The sequence below is a fragment of the Caretta caretta genome, chromosome 8, assembly GCF_965140235.1.
Source record: "Caretta caretta isolate rCarCar2 chromosome 8, rCarCar1.hap1, whole genome shotgun sequence".
NCBI lineage: Eukaryota > Metazoa > Chordata > Testudines > Cheloniidae > Caretta > Caretta caretta.
In genome coordinates, this window is record NC_134213.1 from 52,979,516 (window position 1) to 52,998,795 (window position 19,280).

At 43.9% G+C, this 19,280-nt stretch overlaps 1 protein-coding gene across 2 annotated transcripts; it reads right to left on the bottom strand.

The window, feature by feature from the left end:
- Positions 1-217: 217 nt before the first annotated feature.
- LOC125641018 (torsin-1A-interacting protein 2) lies at positions 218-16,418 on the bottom strand. 2 transcript variants are annotated; one of them, XM_048860310.2, is made up of 6 exons: positions 16,222-16,418; positions 14,906-15,081; positions 10,551-11,120; positions 8,617-8,706; positions 6,033-6,819; positions 218-3,205 (listed from the first exon to the last, which is right to left on the bottom strand). In XM_048860310.2, exons 2-5 carry the CDS (start codon positions 14,937-14,939, stop codon positions 6,035-6,037), a joined length of 1,479 nt encoding a protein of 492 aa, XP_048716267.1. In that variant the 5' UTR covers positions 14,940-15,081; positions 16,222-16,418; the 3' UTR covers positions 218-3,205; positions 6,033-6,034. The 2 variants fall into 2 exon arrangements, with proteins under 2 accessions (XP_048716267.1, XP_048716266.1); XM_048860309.2 differs by having other exon boundaries at positions 218-6,819.
- Positions 16,419-19,280: the final 2,862 nt, after the last annotated feature.

Sequence of the window (19,280 nt, forward strand, 5' to 3'; positions counted from 1 at the left end):
ATCAGGTAGCGTAAATCTGTGTAGTGCCATTGAAGTCACGGAGCAATGTTGACTTACACCAGGTGAAAACCTAGTCAGCCCGTTATCTTTCCCTGAATCTGGCCCGAAAAGTTCAGACAGGTTCCACAGCTGTGAAATCTCACAAGTCCATATAGAATCTTCCAATGTCACCTGCCCTGCCTTGAATGTTTCTGTTCGACAATAGACGCCACTCACATTTCTAGTTCAACACTTTTATTGGAACAGAGGTTCAGGTCCCTGATGATAATATTAACAGCATGAGAGAGTCCAACTGATGTGTGCGCTTTCTGAAAACAGGAGTTCAAAAACACCAGTGCATGCAGGCTCAAAGACGACTATCTTGGAGCCCCTCCATAGTTGCTGATAAAGCTGCTTCAGTTGCCCTGTTTCCCATTGGCTTTCAAATACAAGCTGATTTAGTGTTGCACGGGATTGCTGGGTTCAGCAACTGCCTGCTCCAAAGCCATAGAAGTCCCGTGGAAAGGCCATGATTGCCTTAAATCAGCAGTGGAGGGGGTCCCAGGTATTCCTCTTCAGCCATCTGTCTGTCTTATCTCCAGGTTTCTCTCTCTGGTGAGGGTGTTACTGAATCCTCCATCACACATCAGAAGACCAGAGTAAATGACTGAGGTTTACATTTGGTAATTGACCATCTGAATGAAAAGGGCATATTCTTTGGAATCTATGGAATACAAATGCACAAGCTTCAAGTGTATAGTTTGCTAAGACTGGACTAGAAGCCAAGCCCCAAAATATAGAGTTAATGCTGACTGCTGCCACCAGTGTGACAGAAAAAGACAGAGCAGAGTGTGTTAAGCATGCAATATCTGAGGGCAGGTGTTGCAGGGAAGCAATACACTAGCCTTCCCCATCCACCCACATGGAATCCCAGTGACTCAATGAAACTCCACGTAAGCACAATGGTCTACCCATGCTCAGTTGCAGTCAGAGGCTGATCCAGAACAGAAAGACACTCTACCTTCACTAAGCTTTGGATCAAGCGTTGAGATGGGCTATGTTAGCATAGGACCTGTCCTGACCTCTAAGTATGGCTCTGTCCTATACAACAGATTATCCTGTGTGTGCACTAAAACTCACTAGAAATATATGAACAATTTATAAAAAGACAAGGGCTTCAGTCCAACATTTAAGTCTTTGTTGGGTTCTTTTACAACCTCATGATGTATTTTTTTAAAGAACGACTTTAAGAAACACAAGGAAGTTTTTCTTTAAAAAAGCATAAAATCTCTCTGCACTGCAATAACTCGACTGGTTCATGCTCATGGGCCACATTGTCCACAGTGCCTTATGTGCCTGAGAATCATTCCTTTCCAGTGCACAGAAGACAATGCAGTAGAAACTGAATACATAAAATTGTCTGTGAGTGGCACTTGACTTTTAGATGTTAATATTTTTTCAAATCATTGAACTTGCGCCATAGACTGCTCTCTTGCCGATTATTAAGTCAAAGCAAACAATAAATCCCAAGCCACGCAGAAAAACAAAAAAGTGCTTCCTTGTTGAGCACTTCTTTGATTAAAAGTAAAAAGCATCCAAGTTCCCCCTACCCCAGATTTTGTACAAAAACGTTCCTTGGACTGGACCCCTTGGTTTGCTGAGTGTCAGCACAGAGAGAATTTTTACAGCCACAGTTATTCATTGTTCTCCTTAAAACCTGGATAGCCGAGTGTTAGGATGATGATTGCATCCCAAGGAACACTTCAGAACACTAGCCCACCTTCTATAGTAAAACCTATTTCCATTCTGCAGGGGAGAGAAAACCACGTGCTTTTCAATACAAGAACTGGATCACATATAAAATGCCAACTACTTTGGAAAAATGAACAACAGTCCCAAGTCATGTCTTGAAATGGCCGGTCGTGCTGAAAAGCCACATCCAATGCATTCTGTTTGCAAGGATAAAAGCAGACATGCAAAATCGGGGCATGTGCTCTTCCCCCCACCCCCCAAAAATTCACTGTCTCAGTCCTGAGATTTGGAAATGCAGATGGGGCTGCATCCCTGGGGCTGCAGTGAAATGAGTGAATACTGTGAGCTGTGCTGTGAGTCAGCTTAGTCTTCCTTTGGAATGGTTCAGCAAGGCACCACTGGTGTGTGACACAGGCAGCATTGGTGTACAGTCATTAGAGGGTATTTTACAAAGTTACCCATCTCAGAGCGTCCAAGCATTTTCCTGTTGTTACTTAATTCAGATATAGTCTATGCCTTTGTGAGGCCTGTCTTGGGCAGTTCACCTTGTTTGCTTGGTTCTTCAGCCCACACATAGATTGCGCCCATCACAACGCGTCTTCCATTTGGGCAGTTATACTTGGAAGTAAGCTCCACTCCTTGCCACAGCCTCTTCTTTTCCAACCAGAAGAGACTTGGGCCCTGATCTTGCAATGTGATCTGTACAATCAGACTCTCTGTACCCACACAGGTGCAGGGAGTCTGCCTGCAGAGATCTCATTGCAGGATTGGGGCCTTAAGAGTTTTAGCCTAGTACCCTGAGTCCCCTCCAGCATGAGTTTAGTAGCTCTTCTCTAGACTCTTTCCAGAATGCATCAGTACCTGTGGACGTAACATGCTCCAAAGTGGCTCACGCTCTCCCTATGTTATGGACAGAAGATGATGTGCAATAATGCATTGGTGTGCACCAAGCTGGGGATCCATAAGCTTTCAAACAGTGAATAAAGTATTAGCTTGTTACCACCCATCAATGCACTCAGTTCCGCAGCCATATGAAGCACTCCTATTACTCTGAGTGGCTGTTCCCACGGGCTGGTGAGAAGGTGACCTCTCCCCATGCAGAGAGATCCTATTGCAACGTGTCCTATAGGGGCTGAAATAAATACCTCTATTAACAAATGTCTAGGGAAATAAAAGTTAATCATAAAAGCTATTTATAGAGAGATCTGGAGGCAACTGTGAATTACAAGATTATTATGTCTGTTTGCTGTTACCAGTGACATTACAAACCATTGGCCGATCACCCTTCCCAGGGCTCTGGTGGGGGAGGAAATCTTCCTGAGAAAAGCCCTTCCCAAATTTCTCCTGTCCCCATCCAGCTTCCACCTTCTTGTCCCCCGAACATCCACAGGATCTGGGGATACACTGCTACAGTGGTGGCTGCGACTTCCCCTTCTGTATGGGAGGGAGCAGGCGTGCAGGTGGAAGGTCCCCTCTGTACAGATAAAGGATGAGGGAAAAGATTTTGCAAGGAGCAGAGTGTGAGTGGCCTGGGACATCACCAGTGACACAAAGAGGCCATTACAGCCTTGCTCCTGAAAGTTATTTTCTTTTAAAGGGGCTGTGATAACTGGCTGGCTTGGTGTCCATAAGGTGTGATAACTGAAGGGTGTGGAGGGTAGCTCCCTAATGGACACCCAGCCAGCCAGTTAGCTGTAAAATTCCTCTTGGTGTCTGTTCTTTGCTTGCTTTATCTGTAAAGAGTTAACTAGCCTACAGGTAAAAGAAAAGGAGTGGGCACCTGACCAAAAGAGCCAATGGGAAGATAAAACTTTTTAAAATTGGAAAAGAAACTTTCCCTTTGTCAGTTGTTCTCCAGGCTGCAGGAACACGGAGCAGCAATGCTGTAAACAGCTTTAAGCCAGGTATGATTATAGATTATCAATTCATACCTCCAACCTACTTATCTGAAGCCACAGATATGTAAGTAAAATTAGGGAATGTCTAAAAAGACGCGATTAGGGTTATTTCTTTTATTTCTTATTGGCTTGTAGACTTCTCTGTGCTAACTCCAGATGCTTTTGTTTGCTTGTAACCTTTAAGCTGAACCCCCAAAAAAGCTATTTTGGGTGCTTGATTTTTGGAATTTCTCTTTTAAAATCTAGCAAAAGCCTAAGTTCCTGATGTATTTTCTTTTTTTTTGTTTGTAATAAAATTTACCTTTTTTAAGAACAGGATTGGATTTTCGCTGTCCTAAGAGATTTGTGCATATGCTGTTTGATTAGCTGGTAGCAACAGCTAAATTTCCTTTGTTTTCTTTCTCAACTCTTACCCTGGGGGAGGGCTTGAGGATACCTCACAGGGAGGAAATTCCCAAGTGCTCCTTCCTGGGTCCAAGGGAGTTTTTTTGCATTTGGGTGGCGGCAGCATTTACCAAGCCAAGGTCAAAGAAAAGCTGTAACCTTGGGAGTTTAATACAAGCCTGGTGTGGCAAGTATTAATTTTTAGAATCCTTGTGGGCCCCCACCTTCTGCACTCAGGTGACAGAGGGGGGATTCAGCCTTGACAGGGGTTATGTCAAGTTAAACATTTTAAAAAAACCAACGCAACAACCTTCCTTCACCTGTGTTTTAAGTATCATCCTAGTTTAAATAATCTAACTGAATTTTAAAAATCTAATCTGGTTTTAACACCATCAAGTTAACTACCTTCTTGCATTTCTCTCAGTTTGGACAATGAAATCACTTTCTAGTTAGTTTCGTTTTCAGGTTCTCTTGCACAAACACAATGATGTGGGCTGGGTTCGGATGCTCTGACTCACCTTGAATAGTCCCTTGCTCCATCAAATAGTCCCTCTGAAGTCAATGGGCCAGATGCTCCAGTGTGATAAGTCCCCTGTGCACTATGTAACCAGTGCAAAGTGGGCTAAGAGGATGGAGATGGCCTGTGGAACTCTCTGCTTGTGGAAAGCTGGCAAAGTCATCTCCATCGCCAAACTGCACCAATGGGACATCTCGTTCTATTTAACGTGAGCAAGAGGATCCGGAATCTGGCCCTTGGTTTGCAAATACTGCACAGGGTTATTTGTGGTTCAGAAAGGCCTTCCACTGGCATTTTTAAAAAATCCTGGAAAAATCTAGTTTGGTTTTAGGTTTTGTCTGATACAGTTTGGGGGCAGATTTGATCTGACAGGTTCCCTTCTTAGATAATATGGATCAATATTTTATCAATCTTTTCTCTCCCATTACTACTCCCCTGCTCCTTCCGTTCCCTACCTGCTACTTTTCCTTCTTCTCCTTCTCCCGCTTTCAGAGTGGCCTCTCCTTTAACCATTACCAAATAGTGTCACTTGAAATGCAGCATCGTCACACAAATCTAAGAATCTTGAGATGCACAGCAGCTGGGAGACTTGGCACCTTTCCATGTACAAGGGCTTCAGATTAGATTGAAGTAGCTACTTCAATAATACCTTCAGATTTCAAAGTCTCCCTGTGGAATTTCTCAGCATACTCCCCTCCTCCCCTGCAGGAGGAGTCCTTAGAACCACTGTCAACCTGATATTTTTTTTAATTGACTACTACTTTTAAAATTGCCATTTCTGGTTGAACACCCTATATACAGTGAACCAGATTCTCAGGGAGCTGTGCTGATTTACAGCAGCTAAGGCTCTGGCCAGTATATCCTAATTTTCTTTTTAAAATATCTCTGAAGTATTTTTAACTGGGGTGTTCTGCTCCCCCGTTTCTTTCAGTCAGGGAGAAAGAAACTGACACTGCAAAGGAAACAATGAAATCACCTTTTGCAAACTGCTGTCAAATGTAAACAAATAGGGCGGGGGAGGGGGGAGAGGAGATAAATATTTCAACTTAATTGCTTCTGTCAGTTATAGTAACCTCCTGTGTTACATGTATCTATAGTAGGTCCAATCGTTTCCAGGAGGAATCTGCTTGTCAAGGTGATGTTGTCCCTTCAATAACCACTCCCCTCCCTGTCTATTCCCCCCATTGGCCATCATCTTCTAGCTGTGCAGTTAGCAGTTTAAAGCATTAGCTCTTCCCATCTATTACTCCACAAATGGGAAGCATCATTCTAGTGTATATCCAACACGACTGGCTGAGACGGCTTAGCCAGTTAACGCCTGCACCATTGGGTCTCACTTTGAAAATTATAAAATCTTCCCAAGAGGTAAAAATAGATGTGACAGTGTCATGCTATTATAAAGTGAGCTCATTGTTCATTAATGGCTCCAGATCCCTGACTTAGTAGTGACTTGCCTCCTCAACATGAAGGCTTTGGCTATCGTGGAAGCTGATTTCATTCACCTCTATGGTTTGGTTTGGAAAGAACAGCCATTGTTCTCTATGGCTTTTACTGGATGGACGGGCAGGACCAGGTGGGAGATGCGGCTCCACAACCCACTCAGCTTGTCGGTGTCCATGTGGTTGTAGGAGCTGGGAGTGTTGGCATTGGTGAATTTGGCCCAGAGGAAATCACGGACTCTCTCCTCAACCTGCTGTAGGTCCATATTAGCCTCCAGCTTCTCTTCCTCCAGCAGGACCGTTAAGAGCAGCGCCACGTCTTTGAAGGCTGCGCTCTCATGGTCGCAATACTTGTAAAAGATCAAGGTGGAGCCAGCTGGCAGGGACTCAAACCGGTGCACCACTGCGGCCCTCTTGCCCTCCTCAAAGCCGGTGCTCAGCTCATAATCCACCTCCAGTTTAGCTTTGTCGCTGCTGAGCGCGGCTTTACCAGCTCCGTCAATCTGGATCGTGCTGGCACGGAGTGAGGTGGAGTAGGCATCTGCAATACAGTTGCTCAGGCACTTTAAGGTTTCTTCACCTTCATGGGCAGCAGTAAAGATTAAAATAGCTGGCTCGGTATGACTGGAAGCGTTGAGATGCCTCTGCAATAATTTTCGCCCTCTAACCCACAGATAGGAGCTCTGGCCCGGAAATCTGTCCTTCAGCTGGTTAAACCCAGACAAGAAGGCCTCCAAGGCTGGATTTTTTGGCACATGGTCGGGCTGGGAAGTATAGTAGCCATTGCAATATATGCTGAGACAAACTACAAGTATCAGGACTCCCAGTGAAGCTGCAGGAGAGGCAAGACCTGTTAGAGAAGGTTGAGGGGAAGGGACAAGAGAAAGTGAAAGAGTCCGACATGAGTACAGTGGCATGCTCGAGGCTAGCATAGAGATATGCCTTTGTCTTTATCCATCTCCCAGACCCCAACACCTACTTTCTAATGGAAATGATGGGCTTAACACATCACCCTAGTGATGGCCCAGAAAATGTTTAATGTAGCACTGAAAAAGAACCCTCTTCCCTGAGGTCTGAGGACTTGCTCTGCCACGGAGCAGAGGGCCCTACAAATCCACAGACTGAGCTACGGCCCGCAGCTTCGGAACCATGGTGTGAGATCCTACACATTCCCTTGGGAAACTTCAGTCCTTTATGTGATTTATTGCCTTTTCCCCCTAGAATTTAATGCACCAAATCCCAATCCGACAGCACTTTTTCATAGCTGTTTTCTAATGCAGCTTTGTAGGCCATCAGTTTAGGGCACTCACTGGCGTGGTGGAGCTGCTGGGTGTTCAGCCTTCCAAAATCCAGTCTGCTTACTGATGCCGAAATAGCTTATCTATCTAAGGTATTTATATGGTCCCCAGTGCTGTAGTGTCTGAGTGCCTCACAATCTTCAGTGGACTTATCCTCAACAGCCCCGTGAGGCTGGGATGTATTACTCCTGTTTTATGGATGGGAAACTAAGGCACAGAGACAGCAAGGCCCAGATCCGTAAGGGTATTTAGGCCCCTCACTCTCATTGATTTAAATGGGAGTGAGGCACCTAAATATCTTATCAGATCTGGGGCTAAGGGCCAGATTGTTAACTGTATTTATTTAGACATTGCTGTGCTCAGCATTGCAATGCCTAACTACTTGGAAGCCTAAATCTCTTTTTCAAAAGGGACTGTGGTATTTACACAGTCCTAAAAGCCATTGGATTTCGATGGGATTTTGGGCCCCTTAAGTGCCTAAATCACTTTTGCAAATGAGATTTAGACTCCTCACTCAGTCAGGTGGCACAAGGCTGAGCGCAGCAATGCCTAAATACCTTTAAAAATCTGGGCCTTAGGAAATTGCCCAAGATCCCACATGCAGAACAGAGGATTGAATCCCAGTCTCCCAAGTCCCAGGCTAGCCACCTAGCCACCAGACTAGCCTCAGCCTTTTAGCTCAAATCTTAAATAAAGATTTAGCAGCTTAACTTTAGTCACCTTTTCTTAAAATCTTTGCCAGTATTGCCGAGTACAAGTACCTTGTTGGGTATTTATTTTAAAGAGACAGTGGCCACCTCACCACGTCCCTGCAGGGAGAAGGGGACAAGTTACTTGGAAGGCCCTGTCATTGTTGCCAAGGCATGGTGCTGTGGGGCTGGATTATGGTGAAGGAAGCATGCCTTCCTGCACAGCGAGCAGGTCGTGTCCCTTCACACCTTTCCATGCCCTGGGAACTTTAGGGAAATCCCATGTACTATGGGACTGAGCCAGACACACCTTGGTTATGGATGAGAGTTGCTTTCCATTTCAAACCCACTTCTCTAAAAACCCCAATAAACTAAATTTGCAGCAGTTTTCGCAAATCCCAGGCAAAAGAGTTAATCCACCTCCGCAAGAGCCTCCCGTCAACACAGGGGGTTAAACTGGTATAACCACGTCACTCAGGGGGTTGAATTTTTCACACCCCTGAGTGACGCAGCTATATCGATGTAAATTTGTAGTACAGACCTGGCCTGAGAGGCCTGAGTGAAAGATCTGAATGTGTTTCATTATCTGATCCTGGTTGCTGATTTTTTCCAGGGGAACTGTGAACAACGTAACCCATGAGGAAACCTTCCCGTTCTCACCATTGCCTAAAAAGGGCTTCTCCTTCTCTGGTGTTGCTTCCTGCCTGGTCTCTGTCTCTTGTGGATGGGCTTCAGCCTCTGACTTCACCACTGTGGGTCAGATATTTAAAAAAAAAAGGGAGATGAAGTTTGCCACTCACTAGTAAAGTCAAAAATTAGTCTAATCACACTACTAAAATAAAGTCTGCATCCACAGAACACATGGCAAATCTGTGATACTGCTTTCAGCTGCAGATGCCTCTGCTCTGGGAGGCTGTCACCACCCTGCAAAGAATGGAAAGGAACATGCAGCTCTTTAAAGCCCCTCACAATTTCCCTTCTTCTCGAGCAGAAGAGAGTCCCACGGAGTGAGAATAAGCCAGCTGGGATCTGTGCTGAGCTAGAGATAGCTTCATGCCCAGTCAGCTCTTTGGAAATTGCAGCTTGTCCCTGGTCAGCTCAGCCTCCAAATCTTGGGTAGAGCAAGAATCTTCATAACATGCTCCACCAGCAAGCATCAGTGGGGATGGGGAAGAGAGGCTGATGAGAGTTGTTTCTTACCCAGCTAAAGTCTCTGCAATAGCTGCAAAGCTGGGTGAAATGTCCTATGAACAGAAGCTGCCTTCTATTGTGATTAAATGCTTAAAGTGCGGTTCTGCTCTGAAAAGCCTCTGTGTAAGAACTGAACCTTCTCAGAATAGCTCTGCTCTTGGTGTGTACTCAGTCAGACCTGCTGAGTTTAGTGACAAAAGTATATTCTTGCTGCTCATTACTTCTGAACCACTGCAGCCCAGAGAGAGTGAGCTAGAGCAGCAGTTCTCAGCCAGGGGTCCGGGGGCCCCGAGCAGGTCTCAGGGGGTCTGCCAAGCAGGGCCGGCATTAGACTCACTAGAGCCCAGGTCAGAAAGCTGAAGCCTCGCCGCCCTGCCACCTGGGGCTGAAGCCGAAGCATAAGCAACTTGGCTTCACGGGGCCCCTGTGGCATGGGGCCTCACGCAATTGCCCTGCTTGCTACCCCCAATGTTGGCCCTGGCTTTTATACAGGAGTGCTGGAACAATTTGTACAGTGGGGGTGTTGAGAGCCATTGAACCAAACTGTAAACCCTGTATATGATGGAAATCACTTCAAGCCAGGGTGTGCAGCTGCTGCACCCCCAGCTTCCCTAGTTCCAGCATCTATGCTTTTATATGAAGAAAAACAGTTGTTGTGGCACAGCTAGGCCATGGAGGTTTTATACCATGTTGAGGGGGCCTCAGAAAGATATAGGTTGAGAACTCCTGAGCTAGAATCTGTTCTGTCTTATGCATCATCAACAGGATTATCACAAACTTTCAATCAGTCACATCTGTGTGTCAATTTACTGAAGGTAATTCGGTTGTACGGGTGTCACTGAGGTCACACTTTGGCCTGCAGAACCTCTTCTGCTGCTGGTGGGGGTGATGATACACAAGAAGGAAATAACTAGGGCCAGTTCAACATTTTCCATTCAGAACTGTTTTTTCCAATGGAAAACTGGGGTTTCAATGAAACAAAACTATTCATGAACAAAGCCCCTGGTTGCTGTGAAGACTTTCAACTTTTTGTTGGAAAAAACAAACCTGCAAAAACCAAAAAAGAGTTTTCATTTTACAATTAAAAGTCTAAATTTTCCACAGAACAGAAACTCATTTGCTGACCAGCTGTAGAAGCAACTGTGTTGACTCTGAGGCCAGAATGAGTTTGCAGGACTGGCAATCTGGGAAAACATCTTCCTACTTGTAAACCCGGCACATGTGATCTGCAATCCTTGACTGAGAGACAAACCCCTCAATGCCATTCTTACAAAGCCGCAAAGAGATTAACCACACATTACAAATCTCTTACAAAGAGATTAACCACACATTAAATTGAAGGCAAGGGATCTGCAGACCTTAAACATGGCAGCACTTTGTCGTGCAAACTACTGTTGACTCACCTTCAGTCGAGTGTCTCTTCCGCGCAGTGTCTTGGGGTCTCTCTTCTTCCTTGTTTGAGATACTCTCTTTCATTGATTCCAGGAAGTCTGCAGATGAAAGTGTGGTTTCTTGGATTATGGGATCTTGTGGCTCTGCACTGGGGGTGGATACACTGTTCTCTTCTGTTGGGGGTTCCCCTGTGATTTTCTCCTCCAGAGCTACTGGCACTGAATGTGTTTTCCTTTCACCGAAGGAAGATACTGTGTCTTTGTCCAGGGAATAGTCTGGTAAACCCATTGGGTTAAGGTTCAGAAGGCCTGGAGACTCCTTAGTGTATGTTTTCAGAGAAATTCCATCAGAACTCACTGGCCTTCCCTCTGAGGAATCCTCTTCATCTACTGCGGAGGAGCTTCCAGACACACTGTTTGTCTCTTGGGGACCTAGCGTTTCTATTTCTAAGGAGGTTTTCAGTTGGACAGAGCCAGAATCTTCAATCATCTTTTCTTGGTGGGTCCTCAATACATTTTCACCTTCTTGGACCTGGGGAGTCCTCTCCTCCTTTCTTCTCATCAATTCTTGGGCCAGATAGGCTGTGGGATCAAAAGTCAAATACTGTTTATTTTCTTTAATATAAAGGTCAAGAATACTGAGTTGCCGACTAGTTTTCTACAAACTCCCACCAAAACTCCTAGTCCTATATGTTCCAAAACTGACACACAACAAGAATGGTGATGAGATTCCCATGACCCCTCACCACCAATGAACTACACTGGGCCATCTTCATAGAAGTCTCAACCTGGCCTCTAAATTTGTGCCTGCCACTCTGCAAATACAATAATTTGTTCACGCTAATGGTCCTGCAAAGATTGGATCCTGACTATTTTAGAATTTTACCCCTCTTTCTGTACTCTACACCCAGCTGTCAAGATCAGCCAGGACATTTAAATGGTCACCGAGAGTCTTAGGTGGAAGTCCCTTGACTCTGAAAGTATAGTCCATCAAATTGCAGGATCTGTTATAAGGCCTAACTATGTATCTGGGGTTTCCTTAGTTAGTAGGTCAAGGAGAAGAGGATGTAGATTATGTTTTGTGGTTTGGGGAGTTTCCACTAGTGATGTTGACATGGTAGCAGATTGATCTGAGTGATTTCAAAACATTTCTTTGTAACTACTGTATATAAAAAATATAACTTGCTTCTGCTATATTTCTGATTCTTATTCATTGACTTTCCGTGGCTGTTCTACCAAAGAATTTAGGTTTGTTTGCAGAAACAGAAATTTAAAGCAAATATTAGAGAATATTTGCACAAAGGAAGTTTTGAACTTGTAAATATAAGTATCTGTGTTAGGAACCTGAATCTTAGACTTCCAATCAGGGAACAAACAACAGGTATAAGTGAGCTATAGGATGTAGCAAAACTACCCAACATGGTTCAGATTTCAAATACTAAATATTTGCAACAACCAGCTCACAAAAAATCTGCAGATTAAGAACTATTATCATATGGAAATTATTCAGCAAATAATTTTGAATACAAAATAAATCTGACAAAATTGTAAGATGCTCCCAGACAATTCAAGAACAGGGAAAAAATATATCTTTGTTGAATACTATCTTTACTAAGAATTACCCACTGAATTCTATTAGCATCGGTGTGGACTGAGTAAAGTGATCTTATGTGTTCAGAAGTTCTTTGGGGGGCAATGGGGACTGTCATTTATCTGTTTTACACTAGCACAGTGGTTCTCAAACTTATTTGATTGTAGCGTGGTATGGGAGCAGTTTTAATGCAGAACCTGATCAAGAATTTCACCCTGTAGTGTTTCTCAGCAAAAAACTGTCTGAGAGGGAAAGCAACTGGTCAGTCAGTGAAAAAGAATGTTACACCATTGTCTATGCCCTGGAAAAGCTACGCCCGTGTGTTTGGGGACGGCATTTCCACCTGCAAACCGACCATGCTGCACTACAGTGGCTTCATACCACCATGGGAAATAACAAAAAACTTATTCGGTGGAGTTTAGCTCTCCAAGATTTTGATTTCGACATCCAACACATCTCAGGAGCTTCTAGCAAAGTGGCTGATGCACTCTCCCGTGAAAGTTTCCCAGAATCAACTGGTTAAAATTGTCCTTGAGATGTGGAAAATATTGTTAGTCTTTATGTACTTGGTAGTATATTTAGAGGTGCATGTGTCTTATTAACTCTGTTTTTCCTAGAGCTCAGGAAGAAATCCCAGCCAGCGTTTCACCCTAGCTGAGATTGGGGGGCGTGTCATAAATATAAAGGGAAGGGTAAACCCCTTTAAAATCCCCCCTGGCCAGAGGAAAAATCCTTTCACCTGTAAAGGGTTAAGAAGCTAAAGGTAACCTCGCTGGCACCTGACCAAAATGACCAATGAGGAGACAAGATACTTTCAAAAGCTGGGAGGAGGGAGAGAAACAAAGGGTCTGTGTCTCTCTGTATGCTGCTTTTGCCGGGGATAGAACAGGAATGGAGTCTTAGAACTTTTAGTAAGTAATCTAGCTAGGTATGTGTTAGATTATGATTTCTTTAAACGGCTGAGAAAGGAACTGTGCTGAATAGAATGACTATTCCTGTCTGTGTGTCTTTTTTGTAACTTAAGGTTTTGCCTAGAAGGATTCTCTACGTTTTGAATCTAATTCATTGTGTCTGTAGTAGTTTACACCTCCCAACACACCAGCACAAATACTGATAAAAATAATCAACTTGCAACTCTCACTAAATATGAAAAACAGTAAGGCACTGATTCAAACAGAGCCAACGATCCATTGTCATAAGAGCAAAAGCAACACTGCAGTTGTGATTGATGCTTACAAAGAAAGGTGCACCCAGCGTCATAGCAAACGGATTAACGCACAAATGGCAACGACTCTGTCGAATGCTATTCATACTTACCAGAAATCCATCAAAGTCACAGTGCTATCTGAGGATCTGATATGTCTGGAGGAATCAGCTTTGCTAGTTATTCATTGCTGTGGGTAAAATGTGCACTTTTTTTTCCTCCTAAAGCTTCTCAGGCCCCTTCCCCCCCGCAATTTGAGACCCTCTGCACTAGAGAATAAAAATACTCAGTATACATAGAAACAAAAATAAATTCTCCAGTTAGGCTTCTGAATACTCAAGTTGTGCACAGGTAGTTGGTGTGAGGATCATTCTGTTTTACATATGTAAAATCTGGGGCCAGTGGGCTAGAGGCCATGTGTTGAACAGTTGGTCTATTATGTGACCAGCTATAATTTCCTGGTCTCTGGGTTCTGTGGAATTTGGATCTCAGAACTGATCCAATTCTTCTTTGTATAGAAAACATGTCCCCTACAGGGGTTCTGGAACAATTTTTATAGTGGGGGTACTGAGAGCCATTGAACCAAACTGTAAACCCTGCATATAATGAAACCACTTCAAGCCAGGGGGTGCAGCAGCAGCTCCCTCAGAGCCCCTATTTCCAGCACCTATGGTCCCCTAAGTCCACAACACGCTCAATTCTCAAACATAACCATATGCATGTTCTTAGGGAAACTGGGAACTTTAAATTCAGTTCTGCTTCCATTATTTAGTTCATCGGCAATAAAAGCCACTTTGTTAATTGCCCCAACTATTGGCCTGTGGGACCCCTGCCCGCCCCTGCTCCACAAGATTAGACTTTCATTTAGGTGCTTGAAGCTTGATTATTTCAGAGGTCAGGAAGAAATTCCCCTCTATCCTCTACAGCAGAGCACAATTAGGTAACCGTACTGTGTTAATGTGTTGGAGGTGCAGGGCTGCAAAAGGTTCTCTTGTTCTGAAGCACTGGGCATTGATCATTGTCATGGATAGAACCCCGGACATAGGATAGATATCTATGGTCTTGTCAACACAGGGATGGCTTGTTCTCACAACAGTCTGAAATTCAAACCACTAGGTTTGCTTTAAGTCTGAGAGAGACCAATAGTGACTGTCGGGGCTTCCTTTTATTGAACTGGAAATACAGAAATGAAACATGCTTTTTCCTTTCCAGGTTTTAGTTTCATTGAGGAGATTTTCTCTTCTGGTGTGTCTGAAAATGCTAGGGACAATAGCACTGGAGACATGCATGGAACTCCCTTAAGACTCAGCTTTTCAAGGAGAACTTTGTTTAAACACAGATGCTCCAGCGCAGGTGTGTGCATTCCCCCCACCCCCGGAATCCAGCCCATCCCTGCAAGCGTTTACCCACTGTGACCCAACCCTATTCTTAAAGGGCCAGCTCCCATTTCCCTTATTATATCACTAGTAACAATGACAAATACAACAGTACACAAATATTCAAAATTATTATTAAATATGAACCTATTTCTAAAACATCTATTCCAGGGCCTCACATTCACACCAAACTTACTCTGATGAGGATCCTGGTCTCCATTTTCTGCCATTCTCTTGATCTTTTGGTGTTTTGGTTTCTTGACTAGATTGTTACACTTCCTGGTTAGGTCATACAGATGCCTGCTATCTTCTTTTTGGTCCGAGTAGCTTGATTAGTCTCAACCAGCTCATGGAGACCAACCCCTGAGCCAACTAAATACAAAGAATAAAGCAATGACTCATACTGGGAAACTTGAGAGCTTCCCCACCACCACCACCAAAGCCATTAATAAAGCTGTTTGCAGCTGTGTGAAGCTGTTACCTTTATGATGGAATATACCGAGATATACCTCAGATAATCAGTGACATCTACAGACTTCAGGCCTAGTGCTGTTAACAAGCAGCTAATATGACTGTAAAGGTGTTCAACTGGGTCTATATGGGAGATCTTCAATTATGTTAAGATAACTCAACTGGAAAAAAAACATCTTTGCACATGTAGACCGAGCCCATGTAGACTAGGCCTAAGCTTTTATGTCTGAATCCCATTGGTGGGGCAGTGATTTGGGAAGTTGTACTGTACCTGTCAGTGATGTCTGTGTGGTCAGAGGACTTCAGTCTCCAGGGCTGTCGCACCAGCAATTTAATCCACTCATTTAAAATACGTTTGAATAAAACTGCCACACACAGAATATAAATGCTGGGGGGCTGGGGGAAGATGTTGAAGGGAAAAGGAAAGAGGAGGAAAGCTCTCAACCTGCCAAGTCACAAGAATGTGAGCCTGGCTTTTGAACGCTATGTGAGGGAAAGACACAAATAACATAGAAGAGCGATATGGGATTCAGTTTCTTCACGTAAGAAAGTTTTCTATTGTTTCAGTTTCAAGATGATGCATTTTGTGATGCCAATCATTTCTAGTCAGCACTAGTGAGCAGTGTATCCTGTCTTCAGACTTGGCTACCAGGAATGAGTAAGTACACGGGCAATTGAAAAGAGAAACTTTCTCTGATGGCAATCGGCTTGCATACAAGATTTCTGCTTAGTACAGGATCTATAGACACAGGACCAGCAGTCTGTGCCCTCTGTGCCTAATACAGAGTCTAATAAGATACTTCCCCACACCAGATGGCCTACCATCTCTATTGTCATGCCCTCTAACAGAAGGCAATGCCATATTTGGAGTTAAACAAACAAAACTGCTCCCTATGGCGGCAAGTGGTCAGATTTATAGCTCACATCCAGGAATTTCTGCACTCTGCCCCCCACTCCAATCCACCAGCTTTTGATTCCTCCTTTGTGTTATTTAGAAAGAGCAGGAAGTGAGAAAATTAACTCCAAGAGTTGAACACTTACTTGTGTGGATTGCAGCAGCTGCTCTTCGCGGGTATTTCTTAGCAGAGGGGTTGTTACAGGCAGATCTAAACTGCTCCCTACCACAAACGTCCCCAGCACCCTTCAGTTTCGATATTAGAGGGAAAACAGATCCTCCGAAATACACACACCCATAGGCTCTTAATCCTTCCACTGTCAACGTGACAGTGAACTTTGCACCCATCCAAGGTGCCATAGTGTGGAATGCTGGGATATGTAGTTCTTCGCCCACTCTTTGACTACAGTCACGTTTCTTTGAATGAATAGTCCCTAGTCCTAGATCAGTCAGTGGCTTTGTTCTGATTACAGACATGTATTTTCAGGAAATCACTCATCTGTTTGGACTTATTTACAGAACTCTACAATTGTATAGAGCATCCATCAAACAGACTGTATCACAAACCACTTTAGATGTTAAATAATAGAATTAAATTTATTGCATCATCATCATGGCAAATCCCAAAGAAAGGTAGCCTCCTTGCAGCTCAAGTGCTACTCAGATGGATCTCTAGCTCAGTCCTTAAGTTGATCTGGCTGCATGCTCAGTCTCTGTCTATCATTCATAGCTCTGTGGTTTGAGCATTGGCCTGCTAAACCCAGGGCTGTGAGCTCAATCCCTGAGGGGACCATTTAGGGATCTGGGGCAAAAATTGGGGATTGGTCCTGCTTTGAGCAGGGGGTTGGACTAGATGACCTCCTGAGGTCCCTTCCAACCCTGGTATTCTATGATTCATGACCTTATCGCACCACCGAATTACCATCAAGCAGCCTCCAACCCCAGATTATAGCCAGCTCAGTATTAACCTGTCTCTATGGGACACTGAGCAGGTGGCAACTGTTAAATACTTAAGAAGCATCATACTGCTGGAGGATGCTCGGAAGATGTGGATGCTTGTATAGCAGGAGCTGCTGCCATATTTCAAGCCCTTCAGTGATCTTTGTGGGAACATCATGACATCAAGCTTGCTATGAAGCTGCAGATCTACAGAACTATGGTTACACCAACTTTATTGTACAGCAGTGAGATGTGGATGCTGAGGAAGGCTGAAGAGAGTGGACTGATGTTTTTGATTCTTCATCAGCTGCTCCATATTAAGAAGCAGAACAAGATCAGCAATGAGGATATTCAGAACTGTCTCTGTCAGCCCTGGTGGCTTTCTTGGTACAGAACTATTATTAGGATGGAAGATCAATTAACAGAATTACAACAGAGGGAGAAATTATTAAGAGGCATAAGGCAAGGGAGAAAAGAGGTGATTTATGTAAGTAAAAAAAAATACGGAAGTAAAGACACTAAGACCTCACACTGTGGGCCATGTCTCCATGGAGTCAGTTCCTGTGGGCTGAAAAATGAAACTAGAACCAGTGGGGGATTGGGAAGGGAGTGGTCCGCAGAGGGATGCGGCTGGAAAAACACTGATCTGTCAGTATGTACAGCATTGGCACAATGGAATCCTGATTTTGGTTGGGACAGAATAAATGCTACATAGTACAAATAATAAATCTGTGGTTATTTGCTTATTTTTCAATAACACGGGCCAGTGTAAAACAGAAAGTGGGAAAGAAAAATCAGAGAAGCCAAGATTTATTGTTTTATTTTCTGGAATCCAAAACATCCCCGTTTAGAAAATAAAGTGTCCAGCCCTTTTCCTGGTGGCCTTCCCGGCAAAGGGTCACTTCATTAAGCCAGCCTTGTAGAAAACCAGGCTCCAGACTGGAGTAGCTGCAAAAAGGCTCACTTCAGTGTTAAAGGTGGGACCATTCAAATGTTACTATTATGCTAGGCAGCTTAAGAAGCAAAACTGAGCTGGAGTCAAGGGCCCTTTTGTTTTTAACCCCTTCACTGATCTTTTAACAAATTTTCAAAGCAGTCAAATTTTCAAAGCAGCTTCATCTATTTAGTCATACAAAGGAATGCACTCACAGAGGGCCTGTTATTTAGAAACTGGTTTGAAAATGTTCTCCTGTATATGAGAGCAGCATGCTTCTTCAACATGCAGCCATTCATCCATCGACAGGGCTGGCTGTAAGAATGAGCTATTGCTTGGATACTCAGCAGCTTAAGGGCTCATCAACTCCTAGCAAAAGGAGAGGAGAAAGAAAAAAGCCAAAGCCTGATATGCACTCTCTTTGAATTTGGAGACTCACAAAATGGAAGGGCATAGCACAGGCTGAGATGCACTTAAGGAGAATCTGTTCTGTTCGTGTTCTTATACATCTGGTGCATGGCTCACAGAGATATAAAATGTGTCTTTCTGGATCATGCAGCATAATCTTTTCCTTAATCCACATTTCACAAACAAAATGTATTTGCCACTCTCATAAATTAATAGATTTTAAGGTCAGAAGAGACCAATATAATCATCTAGTCTGACCTCCTACATAATACAGGCCATTGAATTCCACCTAGTAATTCCTCCAGTGCCAGGAATTTCTCCTCCCGACTGCACAAAAATGATTCCTCCCCACCCTCTGAATTAGGCTGGCTAGAGATCGGACAATGCTCCTTCGGCCTTGGCATTTTTCCTCCCTTGTTAGTCCCCTCTCACACATAGCAATATTTTACTTTATTTCCAGGGGTGAGGAAGGCCAACTAGCTTCTTCACTGGACTGCAGTTTTGCTAGGCTGATGGTGCTGAGGAAGGACAAGGTCTGCCTTCTATCCCTTAGAGATATAGTAGATACCTTTACCATGCCCAACCTTTTATGCCTTGGGATATGTGGTTACAAATCAAGTGAGAACTCCAAACTTAGGGGCAACAGTCTTGGTGGAATATTTGCAGAATTGCATTGGCTTCCCAGTTATACAGTGCTGCATGCCAGGAGCAAAATCATACATTTGAACCAAAATTTGCATAAGGGTCCTGTGTTTTTGGAAGCCTCACATTTTGGGAGCCCAACTTCAGCCACATTTGACTTGATGTTCGGAGGTGCTGAGCAGCCACAGCTTGAGCTGAAGTCAATGGGAGCTGCAGGTGATTGGTACCACTGAAAATCAGGCCTAAGGCGAGTTCAGTGAGACTACTTACATGTCCAACTTT

Coding starts and splice junctions, on each gene's coding strand:
- LOC125641018 (XM_048860310.2), bottom strand. CDS start 14,939: ATGGCAGAAAATGGAGACCAGGATCCTCATCAGA. Junction 8,707..10,550: donor GAAGAGACACTCGACTGAAG/GTGAGTCAACAG, acceptor TCTGACCCACAG/TGGTGAAGTCAGAGGCTGAA. Junction 6,820..8,616: donor GAAGCCCTTTTTAGGCAATG/GTGAGAACGGGA, acceptor CTTCTCTAACAG/GTCTTGCCTCTCCTGCAGCT.